Raw genomic sequence first — 19720 nt, 5'->3', positions numbered from 1 at the left:
ACGCTATTTAGAAGTATGAATAAAACGACCCAAAATATTTGGAAGAAGTTTTTTAATAAGTTAAAACCTATATTATAAAATATCGGCCCATTATCCTAGGATATAAAGTATTATTATTTTAACATTAATTAATATTAGCGTTAGATAAGAATTTATCCTTATTGAATTTTAATAATTTAGAAAATTCTATATTTAGAATTAGTACGGTAAATATCAGACCGAAGTTATTTTAATATATATATATAGGACGATGTTATTATTAAATTTACTAAGACGATTTTATCCTTCGGAGGTATAAATATTAGGGTTAGGGTTAGCTATAGTAAAACAGCGAAGTAAGAGAAACCCCTTCGAAATTTGGAAATATTTATAAAAGAGGTTGGTATTGAATAAAAATATAGATACTATTAATATTTAGTAGTATTCGAAAGGTATTATTATTAGGAAGTAGGTAAATATAAACGATAAGGTCGAATTAATTAAAAGACTTTACTACGCTTAGAAAAATTATTTCTATAAAATTTTAAATAATTTATCGAAAACCGATTTCGTTAAATATTTAGTAAATTTATATTACAATTTAAATCCTATAATATTTAAGTTAATATAATACTCGAAAGATTAAAAAGTTTTCGTAATAAAAATATTTTTAATTATAAAAAAAGCGGAGATTATATTTGAAATAAAATCCTTTTATGCTACTAATATTTTCTATCTTTTGAAGCTTAATGTAAAGATATTAAGGGATAAACGTACAATTTACAATTTTCGGCCCGTAAATTGGTATATTATTAAATTAATATATCTCTATTATAATACAGAAGTTTTAATAGACGATTTATTAATCGGAAGAATAACGGTTATATTAAATATTATGTTTGCTGCGGTGCCCTGACTGGCCTATAATGATAGCACCAGTACAAGGTTGCTACAGTGAACTATGCACTTGTAGCAGAGCGGAGCGGAAGCGGTAGGAAGTACGACAGCAATGCTGAAGGAAGCAGCGTAGTTGCAAGTACAATAAAAGGATGTTGTAAAAGAGGTCTTAGAGAGGACTCTGCTCTCAAGACAGAAGATTACAGTGGACTCTGCACTGTGAGAAAAGACTATATTGTATTGCTTGACTTGTGCTTGCTTGCTTAAGGAGTGACGAACTGAAGGAGAGGAGAGGTCTCTATATACATGGACACTAAGCATCTAGAAGCTTCTGTTGAATCCTGTGATGACAAATCAGTCTGGAAGAAATGCTAGCTAAGTTATAAGACTCTAGAATACAGTGGCAAAACCTCTTGTATTCTAGTACATTCTGTGGGGACTGAGTCAACTGATTCCGTAGAAGGAATAGTTCAACTAGCCTTCTATACTACAAGGTAGTACAAGGCAGTTACAAGGCACAGTACTAGCCACACGTTAACATATTAATATTAAAAATAAGTATTAAGTAATTAATATACGATTAGGATATTAATTTATAATTAGCATTTAGATTCTTTATAATTTCTATTATTATAATAAAATACTTTAGGGTATAGAGAATATAATAATAATTTACGTACGATTCGGAAATTTAGTATTTAGAGCGTTGCTATTTAAAATCGCTATTCTGAATTATTAATATTACGAATACTATAGAAACTTAGTAGAGAGATATTGAAATATAAGTAAATATTTGATTAATAGAGAGTATAATTAACTATTAGTAAAACTGCTAAAATAGATGGATATAAAGATTGAAAATTTTTAAAAAGTAAGAGAAGAAGTAATATTTTTCCCTATGAAAATATTTATTTTCAGTTATAATTTTAATTTAGGGAATATAATATTAATTTATGTAGACGATTATTATATAACTAGTTAGGACTTTTAAACCTATTTATAATTTTTATCCGAAAAATATTTTGTAAAGGTAGTATTCGAACTAATACTTTTATTAGGAGATAAAGTAAAATTATTTATAAATAATGTAGAGACTTTAGGCTTTTATATTAAAAATGGGAGAATATTGCTAATTGAAAAATATTATTATAAATTCCGACATTAAATTTAGAAATAATTAAAAGAGCCTTTGAAATTTTAAGAGGAAGTAAAAGAATTAATTTATTTTACCTTTTTTATATATAAATATATTCCCGGCCGAATAGATTTTATTAGAATTTTAAAAGAAGTATTTTACAAAGAAGTAGTAGGAATAACGTCCTCCGGGATTATTTCGGTATAGAAAATTTGGGTGGACCGAAAAATATTTAAATAGGGAGAGCGTTAAGAGAAGGTACTAATAGCGCTAACTATAATAATTAAAAAGAATATTCTATACGGTATTAATTATAAAAAGGGAATTTATATAATAATTAACGCTTCTACTACCGGTTTAGGAAGTATGATATTCCAAATTGCGGAGGACGATCCGTTTACTGAATACGAATAGCGAAAATACTAAAGTAATTTAAAAATAAATTTATTTTTCTTATAAGGCTTATAAAATTCCGAAATAAAATAATCTAACCCGGAGAAAAAATATTAGTAATTATAAAGGTATTGAAAAAAATGTAATAAATTATCGAAATATTCGAATACCCGATTTATATTTATATAGATTACGCGTTAATTATTAGAATAATAAAGATTTAGAATAAAATTTATTCGAAGGTTGTGAAATAAATTAATATTATTTTTAAATTCGACGTTGAATTTTACTATTGCCCGAATACTAATAAGGTTATTTAAATTACGGATGGCTTTTTGTGTATTTTGCTACATTTTTATAATGAGTTTAAAATTAAATCATATAGCGATATCAAAGCGAGGAAATTAATAATTAGAGTATTTAAAAGTAATAACGATATAGATATAGAAGTAGATGCTAACGACCTTGTATTACCTTTTAATTTAAATTTTAAAGTATTTATCGGTAATAAATATTTTAAAAAAGATGAGGTAATTTAATACAGTAATTTAATTATATTTTTAATTTATAGGAAAAATTGAGTATTTTATCTTTTTAAAGTAGAATAAAAGAAAATAAGAGTAAAAGTATATAAATATATTATTATATCAAGTAAATTATAACGCTTGGAGTTTACCGAATTTTATATTGAATATATTCTACCTAGCAAAGTGCCGAACGTTCTAAAGAACGTATATGATAGATATAGGTATTATTTTCCTATAATAACTTTTTAAGAAATTAAAGGAAGATATTAGTAGCTAATTCGTTTTATAGATATTATTAAATATTACAGAATTTATTAATTATATTAATAATATGCTTGGAAAAAAGGATAGGAATTACCGAGAAGTATTATTATTTATAAACTGATAATTTTAGTAGGAATTAATTTTTTCGGTCTAATTTACCTAATATTTTTAGAAGGGTATTAATATATTTTAGTAGCGGTAAATTATTCTTTTCAATTCGTCCTAGCGATAGCGTTATAGGAAGCCTCTGTATTTTCTATAAGATATATTTTCGTATACGTATAGTTACTGATATTTGGATAACCGTACTAAATATATTTTAATGATAGTCGGCATTTTAAAAATGAGGTTTTATAAATAATATTCGGGAATTATAGAATTAAAATAATTATCGGCTTAATAAATAATTTAAAGAGTTCGGAATTGATTAAAAAAAGTACAGGATTAATTTCGGTAGAATTAAAGAAATAGGGAGTAGTTAGAAAAGGTAAGATGTTAGAAGTCTAGCCGATAATATTACTAATTACTATTAATAATATTAATAGTTGGTTGATTATTAATTTCGGAGCAATTCCAGCTATAGTATTATTAGAATATTAATTGAAGAGGTTTGAATATATTAATAAAGTATTTTAATAATTGGGAGAATTAGATATTAAAAATATTAAGGAGGACCCAGAATAATTCGATCGAATTATAGCTTTTATATTATAAAGAAAAAAAGGCTATTAAGCGGTAAAAAATATTTACGCTATAAGAGCGGAGGAAAGAGAGAGAATTGGAGAGTTTAAAGAGGTATTTAGTATTAGAGAATGGGTGTAGGAAATTAATCTAACGTAAAGATATATTTAAAGTTTTAATTGAAATAGGTTGGACTATAGCGTATTATCGAAAAGGTATTCCTATAATTATTTTTGGTACAATATGTTTATAAGTCGGGATTAAGAAGAAAATTGTATATCGATTATATTAAAAAATACCGAGGGAGGACGGGATAGTTAGAAGAAAGTGAGAAGACTATAGACGTAGGAAATTTATTAGAAGAATTAAAAAAGCGAAGAAACGAGAGTATAATAGAAGTGAATAAAGGGCTGTCGTTAAAAGATTTATTAAATTGAATAAATTAGAAGAAATAAACGATTTATAAAGAATTAGGGAGATATTATAAGAATCGTAGATTTGGTACTAATGAGGAAGAGGCTAGAAGTAATATAGGGGCTATATTAAAAGGATGAGGGGATTGTATTATGAAGAAAAGTACGAATTATTATAAGGAACGGGTAAAATTTGGTAGAGTTTTGGTGTTTTGCTTCCAGGGCGAAGCATTTTAGGAAGGGGGTATGATAAAACCTACAATTTCTAATTACGTACTAAATCTAGGCAAAATGTTAATAAGACTCGAGTCGTTAGACGAGCTATGTATTTTAGCTTTCTCTCCCCAGACACCCCAAAATACCAATTCTGGTTTTCCTCGTTTTAAGTGGATAGGTTGTGGGATGGGGGTACTGGTGGGGTTGGTTGTGTTGTTGTTAGGTTGTTGTTGTTGCTTGGAGGAGTTATCACGGGGCTTTCCCGTCGTTACGAGCGCAACGATGCGTATCCTTATCCTGATGGCAATCTCGATTGTATGGTTGCTCCTGGCTTCCAGTTATTTAGTCCTTTGAACGAACACGTTCGGTCATGGAGAACAGATGTACATTGGATGTGGCATGCATTTACATGAGTGTCCCATCGGGCTGGACGAGATTATCCAAATTCTCTGATGCGTGCCCGGAGGCACACAGCTACAAATGCCATTTCGAAGAACCATATCCTCATCTTGATGATTCCGTCCCAAGCACTTGACGTTCTCAATAGCCATAGCCCCGCATCGACTCATGCATCTCGCAACCTCTGCACCGTGTTAGTATTACACATGTGAGTTCCAAGATCAGCTTCAGAAGCTTCCAGCAAAAAAAGCCAAACAAAAAGGGAATCTGCCATGAAGCCAAGCAGAGAATGCAAGGAGAGGGAGACTCACGGATCATACATCTCCCTCTCTCCATATTGCCGATCATACAACTCGCGAGCATTCTCCTCGGCATGCCTCCTCGCCTCCTCGCGGTCCACATGTCTCTCCAGACCCTTCCGCTCAATCACCTTTTCGACTTCCGCCCCGGCCAGGGCAGCAAGCGCCTCCTTGGCCACGCCGTGGGAGACGGGTCTACCCTCGCGCCGCTGTTCTTTCTCCCACATATGCATGGCCTCGAAGGCGGCGGCGCCGCCGAGAAGCTCATGCGAGAACTTTGGGTTGGTGTTGTCGTCGTCGTCGTAGAGTTGGGAGTGTGCCTCTTTGGCTTCGTCTGGGAGGGAAAAGGGTTGGGTGAGGTTAGCACGGTAGTCAGTGCCCAGAGGTAGGTGCGTGTGACTTGATTCAACCAGGGAGACACATACCGAAACCGAAGAAACCCATGGTGATTATCGAGTAGGAGGTATAAGTCAGAAATTCAGATGAAGGTTGTGCAATTGCGGAAAGAAAGAGAAGTTGCGAAAAAGCAATCAGGTGAAGAACACGGTGTAGTGAGACATAAATAGGAGATTCCTTCCCCCTCTTCTGAATTGCTCGTACTCACGTAGGAGTTGCCGAACAGTTCATCCAATCCCCACCCTTATCTTCTGAATTGCTCTGACGTAGGAGTTGCCGAACAGTTCCGAGACGAGGGGATTAAACAGTTCATCCAATACCCACCCTCTGCACAGCCCAGAGGGTGGGGAAAAAAACCCCCGGACAGTTACGCGTACACCTCTGCCGGCATTTACACGGGTATACAGACTTTCTTTCGCTTTGAGGCCACATCATCACAGTTTGGACCCCTTCTCCTCTTTTCATCGCAAACAAATGTTCATGCGAATAGGGTGAGGAAGTATGTGTAACCAAATCAGTGAAAGAAAACATCGGTTTGGGAATGCAGAGTGTGGTGAGCACCACGGAGCATCCAGTTTTTGGTTTCTTGAAGATTGACTTGATACCCTTTTGCGTTTCAGGTTAGACAATGCGGGCAGATCTGCGAGAAAAGATTCAGATGATCATTGCTTCTGTGAGTTTTTGCATTAACCTTTGCGTTTCGTGATGTCTTCGAGTTCGTGATTTTGGAAGAGAAAGAACCACCTCAACCGGAGAAAACCTCCTCTGGAATGAATACAGCATCTGCAGTAGTGGTGGGCCACGACTGCCACAGGGGCACCGAGTGAGGGGATAGAAGCGAGCCCCACAGACAGAACGGTACGTGCCCCAGCTTTCCAGCGGCAGGACCTTCCCTAGGACCATATAAGCCTTGAATCCAGACCTTTCAACACCTCCAGTAGCTTACGTGGTAGTGTGCTGGGGCGGAAAATATGTGGTATTTTCGTAGGTCTTGCAGCTGGTCTCGAGTTCAACTCGGGACTTGGGCGGCTGAGCTTTTTGCTTTTTGCTATCTTTTCCCCTTCGCTTCCGCTTTCATTTCTTCTATTTGAGTGACGTCGATTGGGTTACTCGTCAGCAGGCTGGGCCAAGGGCAAGACTGGCGATTCAAGCCCTGACGAGTATCTTTTTTTCTCCTGACTGCGTGTTGATGTCAAAGGGTTCAACTGGCCCCCACGCCAAGACGGAAAACCCCAGATCTTGGCAAACCTTATTTGTGTGTTGCAGTGGATGTGCACGAGGGACCAGCTAGTGTACTTTGGGGTTAGGGTTATGACAGTGAATTGAACTTATAGCCCCACTTCGCCCAGCGCGTGCCCCGCAGTAAACGTCCAATTTTTGTCGAGAAAATTTCCCAAAGGGCGACTCGAGTGCGACTGGATTGCGACTCGGACCTGGACCTGGACCTGGATCGCGACCCGTCTTTTTACCAAATAAATATTTACCAACCGCGCCGCTGATAGACCATTTGCTCCTTCGCCGGCCACCTCCACGTATCGACAATCTTCACGTTTCCCTGAACCAGCCCAAAACGAAATAGCCACAACAAAGAATCTCCCTCCTTGTTCATGACCGACGCCGCCATGACGCGACCAACCGTGTCCCCGTTCCTTGAGCCGGGTCTTCGCACTAAGCCCAGCTCCCTCGCTATTCTCCAGCTCTCGCGCGACAACCTTCTCCCCATCTACCTGCAAGAACCCTCGGGCGAACACGATGGCTACGCTGAGGGCGCCGTAGTCAACACCCGCTATGGCTCCTTCCCTCACTCCACAATGTTGAATGTTCCTTGGGGCTCCCAGATCAGGGCATCCAAGGTTGACACCGGCTCCCGTGGTCGCAAGAGGAAAAGAGGCCCCAGGGACGATGCCAGCCGTGACGATGCCGAAGAGAACCAGCCCGAAACCACCGACAACAATGCCACCGAGGCCATTGGTGTCAAGCAAGCCGTTGCCGACGACAGCGGCTTCATCCACGTGCTCCCTCCCACTCCCGAGCTCTGGACTCAGAGTCTTCCCCACCGAACACAGGTCGTCTATACCCCCGACTACAGCTACATTCTGCACAGGATACGCGCTAGGCCCGGCTCCACGATTATCGAGGCTGGCGCCGGCAGTGGCAGTTTCACCCATGCCTCCGTCCGCGCCGTTTACAACGGATACCCTTCCAGCGCCGAGGACAGGAAGGGCAAGGTTTTCAGCTTCGAATACCACGAAGAGCGCTATCACAAGATGAAGAAGGAGCTTACCGACCATAACCTCGACGGTCTCGTCCACCTTACACACCGCGACGTCTACAACGGCGGCTTCTTGATCGACGGAAAGAGCCCCGAAGCCGACGCAATATTCCTCGACCTTCCCAAGCCCTGGGAGGCCCTGCCGCACCTCTCGCGGCGCAAGCCCCAGAACCAGGCTAAGGAGGGTGAAGATAGCGCCGCCGAATGGACATCACCCCTGAACCCCAAGAGGGCCGTACACATTTGCACCTTCTCTCCCTGCATTGAGCAGGTCACCAGGACCGTCTCGGCCATGCGCCGCCTCGGCTGGGTCGATATCGATATGGTCGAGATCGCAAACAGGAAGCTGCACACCATCCGCGACCGCGTGGGCCTCCATTACCAGACCGATCGCGGCGTCAACGTCTCGCCGCACGATGTCGAAGAGGCTCTGGAGAGGCTCGCCGAAATCGAGGAGCGGGTCAGGGAGCAGGCCGCGCGCCCGAGAGACGATGGCGCAGAGGATGCGGACACTGCCATGAAGAACGGAGATGAGGCTGCCAAGAAGGACGACGACAAGACGTCGGCCGAGCAGCCGCCATTCCAGACGCCCTGGGTTGATGGTCGCCTCATCACTAAGGGTGAGCCGGAGATTAAGACCCATACGTCGTACCTGGTGTTTGCCGTGTTGCCCAGAGAGTGGACCGAGGAGGATGAGGCCGCGGCGTTTGCCAAGTACCCCTGCGGAAAGGAGAAGGCTGTCGTTGGTAGCATCGACAAGCAGACGAGGAAGAAGGAGAGACGGGAGCAGTTGCAGAAGATTGGCGACAGGAAGGCGAGGAGGAAGGAGAGAGCCGAGAAGATTGCTGAAGCTGTCGAGTGAAGCACTACATGTTGATCTTGCTCTTTTTTCTCTCTTCAATTCCCCCCTATTAGCGTTTCCCTAGAATACTGCATTGATGTCCAAAGACGGGCGCAGGTTAAGCCCATATCTAATTGTAACGCATGCACTTATACCTCCCACTTTGCAATCTGACGATGTGGTTGGTTGGTTTTCAATGCTCTCCAAGCTCAGCTCTGCAGCACTGCAGACACTACAGATAAAGAGCTTCTCCATCGGATCACCATTTGAACAATGACGAAAGGAGGTTCGGGACTCAGTACAGTCCACTTTATCTCCGCTAGGACCTCCCCTGCAGTGGCGACATCTCAAAGAGTTCGTCCCACTTGCCACTTTTTTGCCTTTGAAACATAAGATTCAAAACGTCTCGAAGCTCGATAGACCCGAGTCCAAACATTATATCTATAAAACCTGTGGTATAGAGACTGGTCGAGGCTTTTCTTTCGCAAAAGTGACCCACCTGTTACGGAGCCGAGTACCACCGAGTGCCGTGGAATTATCTTGATCGTCCAAGAAATCAATAGTCTCGAGGACGAGAATTCTCTCGCTTCGCTTATCACCGGGTGGACCACCCAGCCAAACCCGAAGCTTCCCCCGGACCGATCTTTTTGACTTTTTGTTTTGTCAACGGTCAACACTCAACAGTCAACAGTCTCCGCCGTTCAGAAAAATACACATCCAACCCCCTTGAATTAAAACAAGAGCGAAGAGTCATTCCCTCTTCTTCTTCTCAATTGCCCATTCTCATTGGATTTCCTTTACAAAGCTCGCAAACCTGGAAAGTGTTCGACCTAAAAGTTTCCTGTTAGACAAGCTCTTCACTTTCCTATGGTCGACTTTTCACTTTGAAGAGTTGCCTTATCAATTTTGTTATCTCGAACCTTTGGGGCCTTGTCAACCTCCTCGCTCCATCAAGGTTCACGGACAACACCAAAGACTCTACCCCACCGACACTGAGTCAACCATTATCAACTCCCAATAGCTATCATCATCATCACCACCGACGAACAGCAGAGTATGGTGACCCAAAGTGACGGCAACCCTCCAGAGAAGGGGGTGTCGCCGCTGGTTGCTAACTACCCCGACACCCACGATGCCGAAGCCAACCTCCAACCCATCGAGGCCGACGAGAGCAAGCCTGCTGCACCACCCTCCGGTCTCTGGGGGCGCCTCAGTTACTATGGCCACAAGGTCATTGTAGCTGGTCGAGTTGAGCTTCAGGGAATCTCACCCATTCCAGTCAAGGAGAGGACAGTGACCAAGACGCTCAACATTTTTACCTTGTGGTGGTCAATGAGTTGCAACATTCTCCCGTAAGTTTTCCGTTGCATTGTCCGATAAATATATACTCAATATAACTAACACGGACAAAACAGGATTACCTTTGGCATGCTAGGCCCAGTATACGGCCTCAGCCTACGGGATAGCTGCCTCGTTATCCTCTTCTTTACTCTGCTGTCTACCATCCCACCCGCTTACCTCTGCACTTGGGGTCCGAAGCTGGGTATGAGACAGATGATTCAAGCTCGCTATTCCTGGGGGTACGTTTCCCGTCCTCTCTTCCCATCCATCATTCCCCCGCCCGTTCCTTTTTTTTACCCACCCACAACTAACAACCCCCCAGCCGCTACATAGTCTCCCTCCCCGTCCTCCTCAACCTAGCCACCACAACCGGCTTCTCCGTCATCATCGTCATCACCGGCGGCCAATGTCTCTCCGCCGTCGCCAACGGCCACCTCTCCGTCAGCGTCGGCATCGTCATCATGTCCATCCTGACCCTCATCATCTCCTTCTGCGGCTTTACGACACTACACATGTACGAGCGGTTTGCGTGGATCCCCGCCCTCATCGCCATCATCGTCGCCGTCGGCTGCGGCGGCAAATACCTCCACTTGCAAAACCCTCCCGCCGACCCCCCAACCCCGCAGGGCGTGCTGAGTTTCGCCATGCTCGTCGCTAGTTACATGATCCCCTGGGCCTGTTTGTCGTCGGATTTTACGACTTACCTCGTGCCCTCCACCCCGTCGTGGAAGATCTTCACGTACAGCTACACCGGCCTCGCGCTGCCCACTATTCTCTTGATGTGTCTCGGAGCCGCCATCCAAGGCGCTATCCCCTCCGTTCCCGAATGGAGCGAGGCCTACAACCAGACGCTGGTGGGCGGTGTCTTGCAAGCCATGCTCGCGCCCGCGGGTGGATTCGGTCGGTTCCTGGTCGTCATCTTGTCCTTTACTTTGCTGGGAAACCTAGCGGCGACTTCGTACTCCATCACGCTCAACTTCCAGATGTTGGCTCCCGTCTTGTTCAAAGTGCCCCGCTACCTGTTCGCCATCATCCTGGCTGCCATCTTGATCCCCGTGGGCATCAAGGCTAGCGCCGAGTTCTTCGACAGCCTGGAGAACTTTGTGGGTCTGATTGGGTACTGGTGCTCTGCGTTTTTGGGGGTCGTCATGGTCGATCATTATTGGGAGAAGAAGGGAGATTTTGGGCGGTATGATTTGGAGGCTTGGAACGATGCGAGCAAGTTGCCGTGGGGCGTGGCGGCGCTGACGGCGGCGGTGGCGAGCTTTGGGCTGGTGATTCCTAGTATGGATCAGGTGTGGTATCAGGGGCCGATTGCGAGGACGACGGGCGATTTGGGGTTTGAGTTTGCGTTTATTGTGAGTGGGCTGCTTTATGTGCCGTTGAGGATGGTGGAGAAGAAGGTCAGTGGGCGATGATGTGGGTTGGGAAGGGGGGGTAGTGTGTGAAGAGAAGGAGAAGGTGGTAATGTTTGATGAGGCTGAACGGAACAGCAACAAAAAGGAGTGATGATAAAGGGAAGGATGTTTATGAGCTGGTTCAACATAATGGGCGGATTATCTACTTAATGATGATGGGCATTTGGATATAATAGGTATATAGAGGGTCTTGGAAAAACCATGATCACCAAAAGATCAAGAAGAAGTATACGAAACGCAGGTTGATTTGGCTATAAACCTGCTCTCTTAACAAGTTCGGGACCTGAACTCAGCCCAGCGCTACACATGGATAATGTGTCAAGATCTGCAGTCATGTTTTCTTGTCATCTCCTCACTTAGAATCAACCACAGACCATCACCCACTCAACTCCAAAATCACCAACGCGGTCCCCATCCCCTTCAACCCATTCTTCGTCAACTTACCCTCCTTAACCTCCCACTCCCCATCACCACCACTACCACCACTCTCATCCCAAACCACCTTCCCAACCCTACTCCCCCCCGGCACCTCCAACTCCACCATCCCTTCCACCTCCTCCTCCCCCGTATTCACCACACTAATCAACATCTTCCTCCCCTCCTTGTCCACCCAACCCGCCGCATCAACCCCCTTTACCTCTGAGGCTGTGCTCAACTTTTCCGGCCCCTTCCCCTCCACCAACAACCCCACCACCCCATCTTCCTCCTCCCCACTACTAACAACCCTTGCCAACCTCCCATGCGCTTTTGAGAGTATCTCACTAGCCGGCCACACCCAACCCAAAACCCCCTTCACGCCCCTATTAATCGCCAACAACACCATCACCCAACTCTCCTCCGCGGTCGGGTCTCTCGCCCAGTATCCCTCGCCGTGAAAAGCCTGGGGGTTAAACATCTTTGTTTTCGGCCACAGACCTAACCACTGTTCGTAACTTTTCAGATCATCGAACCGGTTGGACACATCCAGGACGGAACCAGCGCAGTTATCGCAGCCGCAATCACCGTAGGTCGAGTTGCATGGTGTGCCCCATTTGGAGTTGGAGAGGTTGGCAGAAGAGTCGGTGATGCCGATGGGGTAGACGTCGGCCATTAGAATGTCTGCTCCCTGAGAGTATTGCTCAAAAAAATAGTTTTGGCAGTTGAGGACTAGGGAAACGGGGTGGTAGGGGTCGACCGACAAAATTGTGTTGTAAGTCTCGGCGGGGGCGGAGAACGGGGCCTGCCACCCGTCCGGTCTGTGGTGAGAGGAGGGGGGTTAGTATTAGGAAAGGTGAGGGAGAGAAGGAAGGGGGGAAAAAAAAAGGGGGGGGGGAGGGGGAAACGTACTCATCCACAGACCAGTAAGAAAACAGAGCTTCGCCATCCTTCGCCGCAATGACTTGTTCCTTGACCCAAGTCTGGTTGGTGTAGTTCTCCCGCAGGTCGAACATATAATACAAATTGATGCTGTCCATGTACGCAAAAGCGGAGGCGGACTCGGGGTAGTGCGTTAGGGGCACCATGCCCGTCAGACCGAGGTCGGCGTAGGATTGGATGGCTTCACTATAATTGGGGAGGGCGAGGAAGGCGTCGTAGGAGGCGTAGAAGCCGTAGGGGAGGATGGGCTTGAAGGTGTGGTTGGAGGCGGCGTTAAGGTGGTGCAGGCCGCCGTTGAGGTTGTCGATTCTGGTGACGCTTCCGGAGGTCTTGGAGGGGAGGTAGAGGAGGGTGGTTTTGACTGATGGGCCTTCTGCTGAATAGGTGAGTGTAACTTCGATGGGCGAGAGACTGGCGGTGAGGTCGCTGAGGTTGAAGGTGAAGAGGTTACCGGTTGAGTTGACGGGGATGGAGTCTCCGACTAGGACTTTGTCATCTGTGGTTGTTTTGATATAGAATTCCACATTGCTGGAGGTGTTGTTGCCCCAGTGGGTTCCGTGGAACTGGGAGATCTCGGCGTTGACAATGAAGTCGCCCGTCTTCTCGCTTTCTAGGTAGAGGCTGTATCGGGGCTTGAACTGGACGTGTAGGAGAGGCGCTAGAGGGTCTGGTGTCGGTGGAAGTGTTTGACCACCGGGATCAAACGAGGGATAGCTGGTCCAGGTTAGTTGACTTCTCATGACAGTCATGGTTTTCCACTTACTCTGGTTTATAGACTTTTCCACACCATCTTGGCCAGTCCGGGTGGTTTCCCGTATCCTGGGAAGCAACACTGGTGATAATACCGAACAGGAGCCAGGCTGGGGACCGCATTGTTACCACAGTTGTTTTCCGTGAAATGGATATTCAAAAGGTTCAGGATATCGAGAACTCGCGGATACAACAGCCTTTTATAGGTGACATAAGCACCCCTCAATCGCTCGGTTCCGTCTTTTTCTTCCCGTTCTGTTGTGACACTGCAAACACTCTAGCCTTACATCCCGAGTGGGACAAATCGACCAAGTCGGCCTCTCATTGATGAGGACAAATCTCTCCGGTACTATTTGTACCAGGAAAGGAAGGCCATGATCGCATCTTGTGCTGCAAGGTGACATAGGATGGCGGCCTTCCCTTCCCGGCCAATGATCGTAGCTTCTTGATATCGAAAATTTCATTATTTCCGTGGCGCTCCGAAGTTCGAACATGTCAACCTCCTTCTGAAATTCCACTCCTCACGACAAAACACATATGGCCAAACATGTTCATCCGAAGATGCACCATGGATGGTCTCGATTGCCGACCCAATGTTGTACCCGGTTGGTGTTCTGGGGATCATTCATTGCCAACTATCCCTTCAGGTATAGTACTTGTGCTAATGTCGTCATTACACGAATGCCATCAGTTCCAGCCGGAGATGGTATTTGTTGATCACAGTGTTTACCCGTCGATGTTTCCTTGGTGTTGTTGAAAGAAAAAAGAAATGACGATGCCCGGGTACCTTAGGTTGTGTTCGTTCCGGGCTATACCACGGTAGGGAAACCCAGTTTTGGTGGCTGTAAGGTGCAATCTTACAACTGCACTTTTTGTATTCGGCTGGATTTCAGTAAAAATATGCAAGTCGTTGCATTACCCCAAATCCATGCAAGGCATGCATTTGACCAATCAGAGGCCTAGATTCCTTACTGAAATGGCCGGATTTTTAACATTTTTAACAGTCCCAGACCCTATGTATAAGGCTGTAAAATGGCCGCTTCAGCGCACCACAGTACCCAGCCCCCTATAAATATAGGGGTCGCCGTCGCAAAAAGACAATTGATGAAGCTATTCCCAATTGAAATCTACTATCTGAGCTCCACTGTGTGAATCACAGTATATATACTATACTTTTTAGAGCCTACCTTAATATTGCAGGAGTGCAGCTGCGGGTTATGTACGGTAATGCAAGGCCTCCTCTACCGTGGTACAGCCGTGAACGAACACAACCTTACATCCCGTCCTAGCGCCTCCTTACAGTGAGTGGACCACCACCTGTTCACTGCCGTGCCGGACCCCACCGTCCTGAAACTTCCCGTCCGGGGCCGGGGCGGCGGGGCCGTACATAGGGATAGTGGGGCATTCCCAACAGCGGCAGTGACTTACAGGGGACCACCAATCATCGGACGGCAGGGCGTCCAGTTAAAGTTGGACGCTGTCACAGCCACCACAGGCCGCGCATGCCCAGCCCAGCGCCAACCGCGGCGCAAAGATCACCTCACCCATACGGCCCGGGATGAGGCGCATACCTAGGGGTCTCGGGTTCAGGTTTGTTTCTTGGAAGGGGACGCGCAATCATGCGCCGGTAGTCATCTGCGCAGCCCTTTCAGGTTTACGAATCCCTTTTTTTCCGTCTTTCTTTCTTTCTTTCCTCCTTCAACATCGGGCTGGCCTGGTGATTTAACCATCTTTCGACTCTTCCTCCTCTGCGACTTTGCGACTTAAATCGTCGTCAACAGTCGAACCAGATCTTCGACACATCGAACATCTCGATATTGGGAACCCAAAGTCCACTGTCTGCTCGCTACCAGCTAGTCCTAGCTGAGACAACCACTTACACCCATTGGATCATGGCGCCCACAACCCCCTCCCACGCCCTGGGAACCGTCCCATGGAAGCCCGCCCTAGCCAAACGCGCCTTCTTCCTCGCCTCCACCACCACTTTACTCAGCACGCGAGACCTCGCCCTGAAATCCGACACCCAAAAAATCACCCTGGGTGTAATCTTCGCCTACATGGTCGCCATTTTCATCCTCTGGAACGTGCCCTACATCCGCTACTTGCTCTGGCCCTTCAAGATGTTGGTGATTGCCTTCCACGAGTTCGGACACGCCATCACCTGCGTCCTTACGGGCGGAAAAGTCCTATCCATCAGCTTGGACCCGCGCGAGGGCGGGGTGACGCACATGCAAGGTGGACGGAGCGGGTTGACGTTGCCGGCTGGGTATTTGGGGAGTTCGTTGATTGGGGCGCTGTTGACCTTTTGCGGGTTCGATATTGTGGCGAGCAAGGTGGCTAGTTTTGTGGTGGGTGTGTGTTTCTTGTTGACGTTGTGGTGGGGGAGGAGGGATTGGTTGACTTTGGCAACGGTGTTGGCGGCTGTGGGACTGTTGGTGGGGTGTTGGTTTATTGCGCATGCGGAGGCGTTGAGGTATGTGGTGCTGTTTATTGGGGTGATGAGTTCGTTGTATAGTGTTTGGGATATTGTGAGTACTCTCTCTTTCTTCTTCTTGGTTTTTTTTGGTTGGTTTTGGAAAGCGTTGCTGACGATGAATAACAGTGTGATGATTTGATCTTGCGCAAAGTCAACAGCTCTGATGCCAGCGTCTTTGCGAAGAGATATGGAGGATCTTCGCAGTGCTGGGGCGTTATCTGGTCTATCATCTCGTTGGGATTCATGGCTTGTGGCATCATTGCGGGGATTGCTGCTTTTCCACAAACGAGGGCGCAGCAGCAGGATGATTCGAAGCATTTCATTCCGACGAAGTTCTGATGATAGATATAAGGATTCGGCGTGTTTCACGGGAATGAAGCGTCTGTCGGTTCAGGGTTGGCGTTAGATCATCGGAAGCCATGATATTACCTTTATGGAGGCATGGACCAAGAGCCTGGGCATGGAAGGCACGGTTAAAGACTTGAAGTTGATGATACCCGTTGGCTTTTGTTTGGAATCGTTTAGACGGAGGGTTAAACACAGCATTGTTCGTTTTGTGCATAAGTATGGGCGGTATTGATATTTTACTGCCTCTATAATGGTATCAACCCCCATTTACCAAAAAATCATTCCCTTGGAACGTTTTGTTGAGAGCAAGCCCTAAACAAAAACCCAAAGGGTCATCTAACAATACATGTAATACCCAAAGGTAACCTTCACGGCCAAGTCCGTTTGTCCCACTGGACTCAGTAAATTGGATGAAGAAAATCAGGCCATCGAAAATACCGTTCGCATTTGACATGCGTTGTTTTCCCACAGAAGTTGTGGGAGGTTTCAGTCACGGCGATGCTGGACATCCAGTTGTTCCCACCAGGGGGCATGAGAAGCCTACTGGGCGTCAAAGTTGCGAACATCATAACATTCTTCTGTGAAGTATATCATCTATACCGCATAGTCTTCCTCTATCATGATAGGAACCAAACAACACGCTGAAAAGCAACACACCATCCCTGAATGCACCACAATGCCATATCAGACTCGACTCGTCTCTCTTATCCAAGAAAACCAACTCATCATTCAGTTCATTACAGATTAAAAACCCATCATTAACACCACGCCATCCCATGCCAGCCCAATCCCATCATAAGCACATCAAGTTAGATCAACCAGTCTCAAACAGTCCATCTAAACAGATTTAAGCCCTCCACTCGCCATCAACCTTCTCCCACTCATCCAAGAAGCCCTTGTAGAACTTGATACCAAGACCGGGATCCAAGCTACCAGTCGTGGCACGGATACTGTGCATGCTCAACTGGGGAATACCAACATCCGCCGCCTTGACACCCATGGCACTGCTGAGCATGGGACCAACAGTACCACCGGACCGGCTGTCGTTGCGGATCATATGCCTCTGGTTGACGCAGCCGGAAAGCTCGGCGACGCGGTCGAGGATAGCCATGGAGACACTGTCGGTGGTCATGTGCGCGGAAGCATCGACGCAGAGAGCCACACCGACGTTGAGGCGAGGAGAGTGATCGGTCAGGTTGGTCTGCGTGAAGTTGGGGTGGGCGGCGTGGGTGACGTCCGAGGAGACGAGGAAGGAGTTGGCGTACGTCTGGCCCATGAGGCCAGGGCCAAGACCGGTGCCACCGATGAAGGCGTTTTGGTAGAGAGTGTTGGTGTTGGCAACAAGAGCCTCGACAGTGCGCTCGATGGTAATGGGGAGGAAGTTACCGCGGGCACCCTGGCGGAGGAGAGAGCCGATCTCCTCGTCGTCGAAGAGCGCTACAAGCTTGATAACGCCAGAGTCCTCGTCGTCACGGGCGTGGAGGAGGGCCATGAAGGCGGCCCACGAGCAGAGCTTGTCGTCGATGCGGCCGGCAAAGATGAACTCCTTGTCAATACCGCCGACCTGGGCGGGCTGAGAGTCGTAGAGCTCAAGCTCCCAGTTGAGAATGTTGCTGTAGTCCTCAATCTTGAGCTCGGAAGCAATGAGCTTAACGAGCTTGGGGGGCTGGGTAGAGGCGAAAGAGCCCTTGCCGCCAATGGGCTTCTCGGAGGAGGCGGTGGAAGAGGCGTCAAGGTCGCTGTTATCGAGGCCGATGATGGGGGTCATCTCAGTCTCCTGGTTGTTGTGGCCGGTCATACCAATGCCGAAGTGAGGAGCCAAAGTAGGGATGCGAGCAACTGGAATGTGTGTGTTAGGCTTTGTGGGATGGCAATGGGATGGGAGGGCAACATACTGGGCCAGTCAAGCTTGACAAGCTTGGAAGAGGTCTTGCCCGTTTCGGGATCCTTAACAATGACACGACCACCAATGCTCAAATCTCTGTCCCACCATGTGCTGTTAAGAGCACCGGCATACTGGGCAATACCGAGCTGGACATAGCCGTCGTGGCTAGGCTTTTTGCTGATGGGCTTGAGGCGGGCGGTGAGGGCGTCGATGTGACCGGCGACCATAGCGAGACCGTTGCCTGGCTTATAGGCCTTGCCGACGGCCCAGGCGATGACGGAGCTGCCATTGCGAGTCGTGTAGTACTTTCCGCCGGGCTGGATCTTGCCAGACCACGAGTCTCTGCTGTGAAGCTATAAACAACAACTCGCTTAGTCAGTTACGGTTCTTGCGCCTCGGTTGTATCAACTGCGGGGGGGCTGGGGAGCTGTGACGGCTTACCTCCTTGTAGCCGGCCTTCTCGAGCTTCTCCTTGAAGTAACCGACAGCGTGGAAAACGGTTGGGTTCTCGGTCATGAACTCGAGGTATGGCTTGGTGAAGGCCTCGGGCTTGAGGTCCTTTGCATTGGCCCTGTTGGCAGTAACAGGCTGAACAGGCTGCTGGGGGGTAGAGTAGTATGTTTGCGAGGCCATCATGGACTGCTCGAGGGCTTGCGCTCGGAGAGACATCATGGACGTACGGGCAGCGAGATATTCGGGAGTGGCGCGAACCATTGTGTGTATCTGGGTAATTCGGATGGATTTGTATGTTTTGGAGAAGGAGGGGAAGAAAGAGGTAATGGAGAGGAAATAAGAGGACGAGACGATGACACGCACGAGATGGCAACAGAAGGAAGGCGGTCGGTCGGTGAACAGCTTACAACTGAAAGGTGTACACTAGGTGTCGGATATAGGCTACAGCTACAGGCTACAGCTACAGCGCAGCGATGCAGGTCTGGGTGCGATTGCCAACATTCCGTTCAGGTGACGCGCTTATCACTCCGGCTAGGCGGTTCTGGGCAGCTGGAGTCAGCTACAAGGTACTTGATCCTATCAGATGAGCTCTCTGATAGGCCGGATTTGGTCATTTGGTGTCAACGCGGCCCCAGATGCCCCTAACCCCGGCTCCTCATGCCAGGGCAAGATCGGCGCTAAGATACGCTGATAAGCCCTGGGTCAGGGGTGCATATGAGCTCTCCAGCTCCAATTGTACCCCCCTCCTCATGCATATCGACGCTGATTGTAGTGGTGATGATGATGATTGGAGTCGGATAGTTACAAATCATTTTATACTTAGAAAGTAAACATCCAAGGTGAGACCGGTAGGTTTAGTGATCACTATCACCGTTAGTCAGCGTCGATTCTGTACACCTGAGTATTTACCATCAAGTCCGCTTGCGTCCAAAGGTGTCACTCTTCGATATTGCATTCCTGAGGTAACTCACGGAACTGGCA

General features: G+C 46.7%; 6 protein-coding genes across 6 annotated transcripts; 3 read left to right on the top strand and 3 right to left on the bottom strand.

The window, feature by feature from the left end:
- Window positions 1–5045: 5045 nt before the first annotated feature.
- B0H65DRAFT_556538 (uncharacterized protein) lies at window positions 5046–5898 on the bottom strand (the record flags this gene model as incomplete). Its single annotated transcript, XM_062830053.1, has 3 exons — window positions 5629–5898; window positions 5216–5537; window positions 5046–5088 (listed from the first exon to the last, which is right to left on the bottom strand). Exons 1-3 carry the CDS (start codon window positions 5645–5647, stop codon window positions 5046–5048), a joined length of 384 nt encoding a protein of 127 aa, XP_062685072.1. The 5' UTR covers window positions 5648–5898.
- A 1084-nt stretch (window positions 5899–6982) lies between these two features.
- On the top strand, window positions 6983–8860 carry B0H65DRAFT_459008 (S-adenosyl-L-methionine-dependent methyltransferase). Its single transcript, XM_062826436.1, has one exon. The coding sequence runs from the start codon at window positions 7207–7209 to the stop codon at window positions 8731–8733; it is 1527 nt and encodes a 508-aa protein (XP_062685071.1). The 5' UTR covers window positions 6983–7206; the 3' UTR covers window positions 8734–8860.
- Window positions 8861–9768: 908 nt separating this feature from the next.
- B0H65DRAFT_507146 (permease for cytosine/purines, uracil, thiamine, allantoin-domain-containing protein) lies at window positions 9769–11471 on the top strand (the record flags this gene model as incomplete). The annotated part of the gene is made up of 3 exons (XM_062828118.1): window positions 9769–10064; window positions 10128–10292; window positions 10376–11471. The coding sequence occupies 3 exons, from the start codon at window positions 9769–9771 to the stop codon at window positions 11469–11471; spliced, it is 1557 nt and encodes a 518-aa protein (XP_062685070.1).
- Window positions 11472–11847: 376 nt separating this feature from the next.
- B0H65DRAFT_421521 (uncharacterized protein) lies at window positions 11848–13700 on the bottom strand (the record flags this gene model as incomplete). Its single annotated transcript, XM_062824348.1, has 3 exons — window positions 11848–12706; window positions 12798–13541; window positions 13591–13700. 3 exons carry the CDS (start codon window positions 13698–13700, stop codon window positions 11848–11850), a joined length of 1713 nt encoding a protein of 570 aa, XP_062685069.1.
- Window positions 13701–15071: 1371 nt separating this feature from the next.
- B0H65DRAFT_459004 (peptidase M50B-like-domain-containing protein) lies at window positions 15072–16868 on the top strand. Its single transcript, XM_062826435.1, has 2 exons — window positions 15072–16105; window positions 16180–16868. Exons 1-2 carry the CDS (start codon window positions 15470–15472, stop codon window positions 16390–16392), a joined length of 849 nt encoding a protein of 282 aa, XP_062685068.1. The 5' UTR covers window positions 15072–15469; the 3' UTR covers window positions 16393–16868.
- Window positions 16869–16957: 89 nt separating this feature from the next.
- Window positions 16958–19193, bottom strand: B0H65DRAFT_459002 (peptidase M18). The gene is made up of 3 exons (XM_062826434.1): window positions 18728–19193; window positions 18297–18639; window positions 16958–18240 (listed from the first exon to the last, which is right to left on the bottom strand). Exons 1-3 carry the CDS (start codon window positions 18998–19000, stop codon window positions 17249–17251), a joined length of 1608 nt encoding a protein of 535 aa, XP_062685067.1. The 5' UTR covers window positions 19001–19193; the 3' UTR covers window positions 16958–17248.
- Window positions 19194–19720: the final 527 nt, after the last annotated feature.

The sequence above is a fragment of the Neurospora tetraspora genome (genome assembly GCF_033439725.1).
Source record: "Neurospora tetraspora strain CBS 560.94 chromosome Unknown B0H65scaffold_2, whole genome shotgun sequence".
Lineage (NCBI taxonomy): Eukaryota > Fungi > Ascomycota > Sordariomycetes > Sordariales > Sordariaceae > Neurospora > Neurospora tetraspora.
Note: the sequence above shows the minus strand (reverse complement) of the source record. Positions and strands in the feature narration are given on the sequence as shown.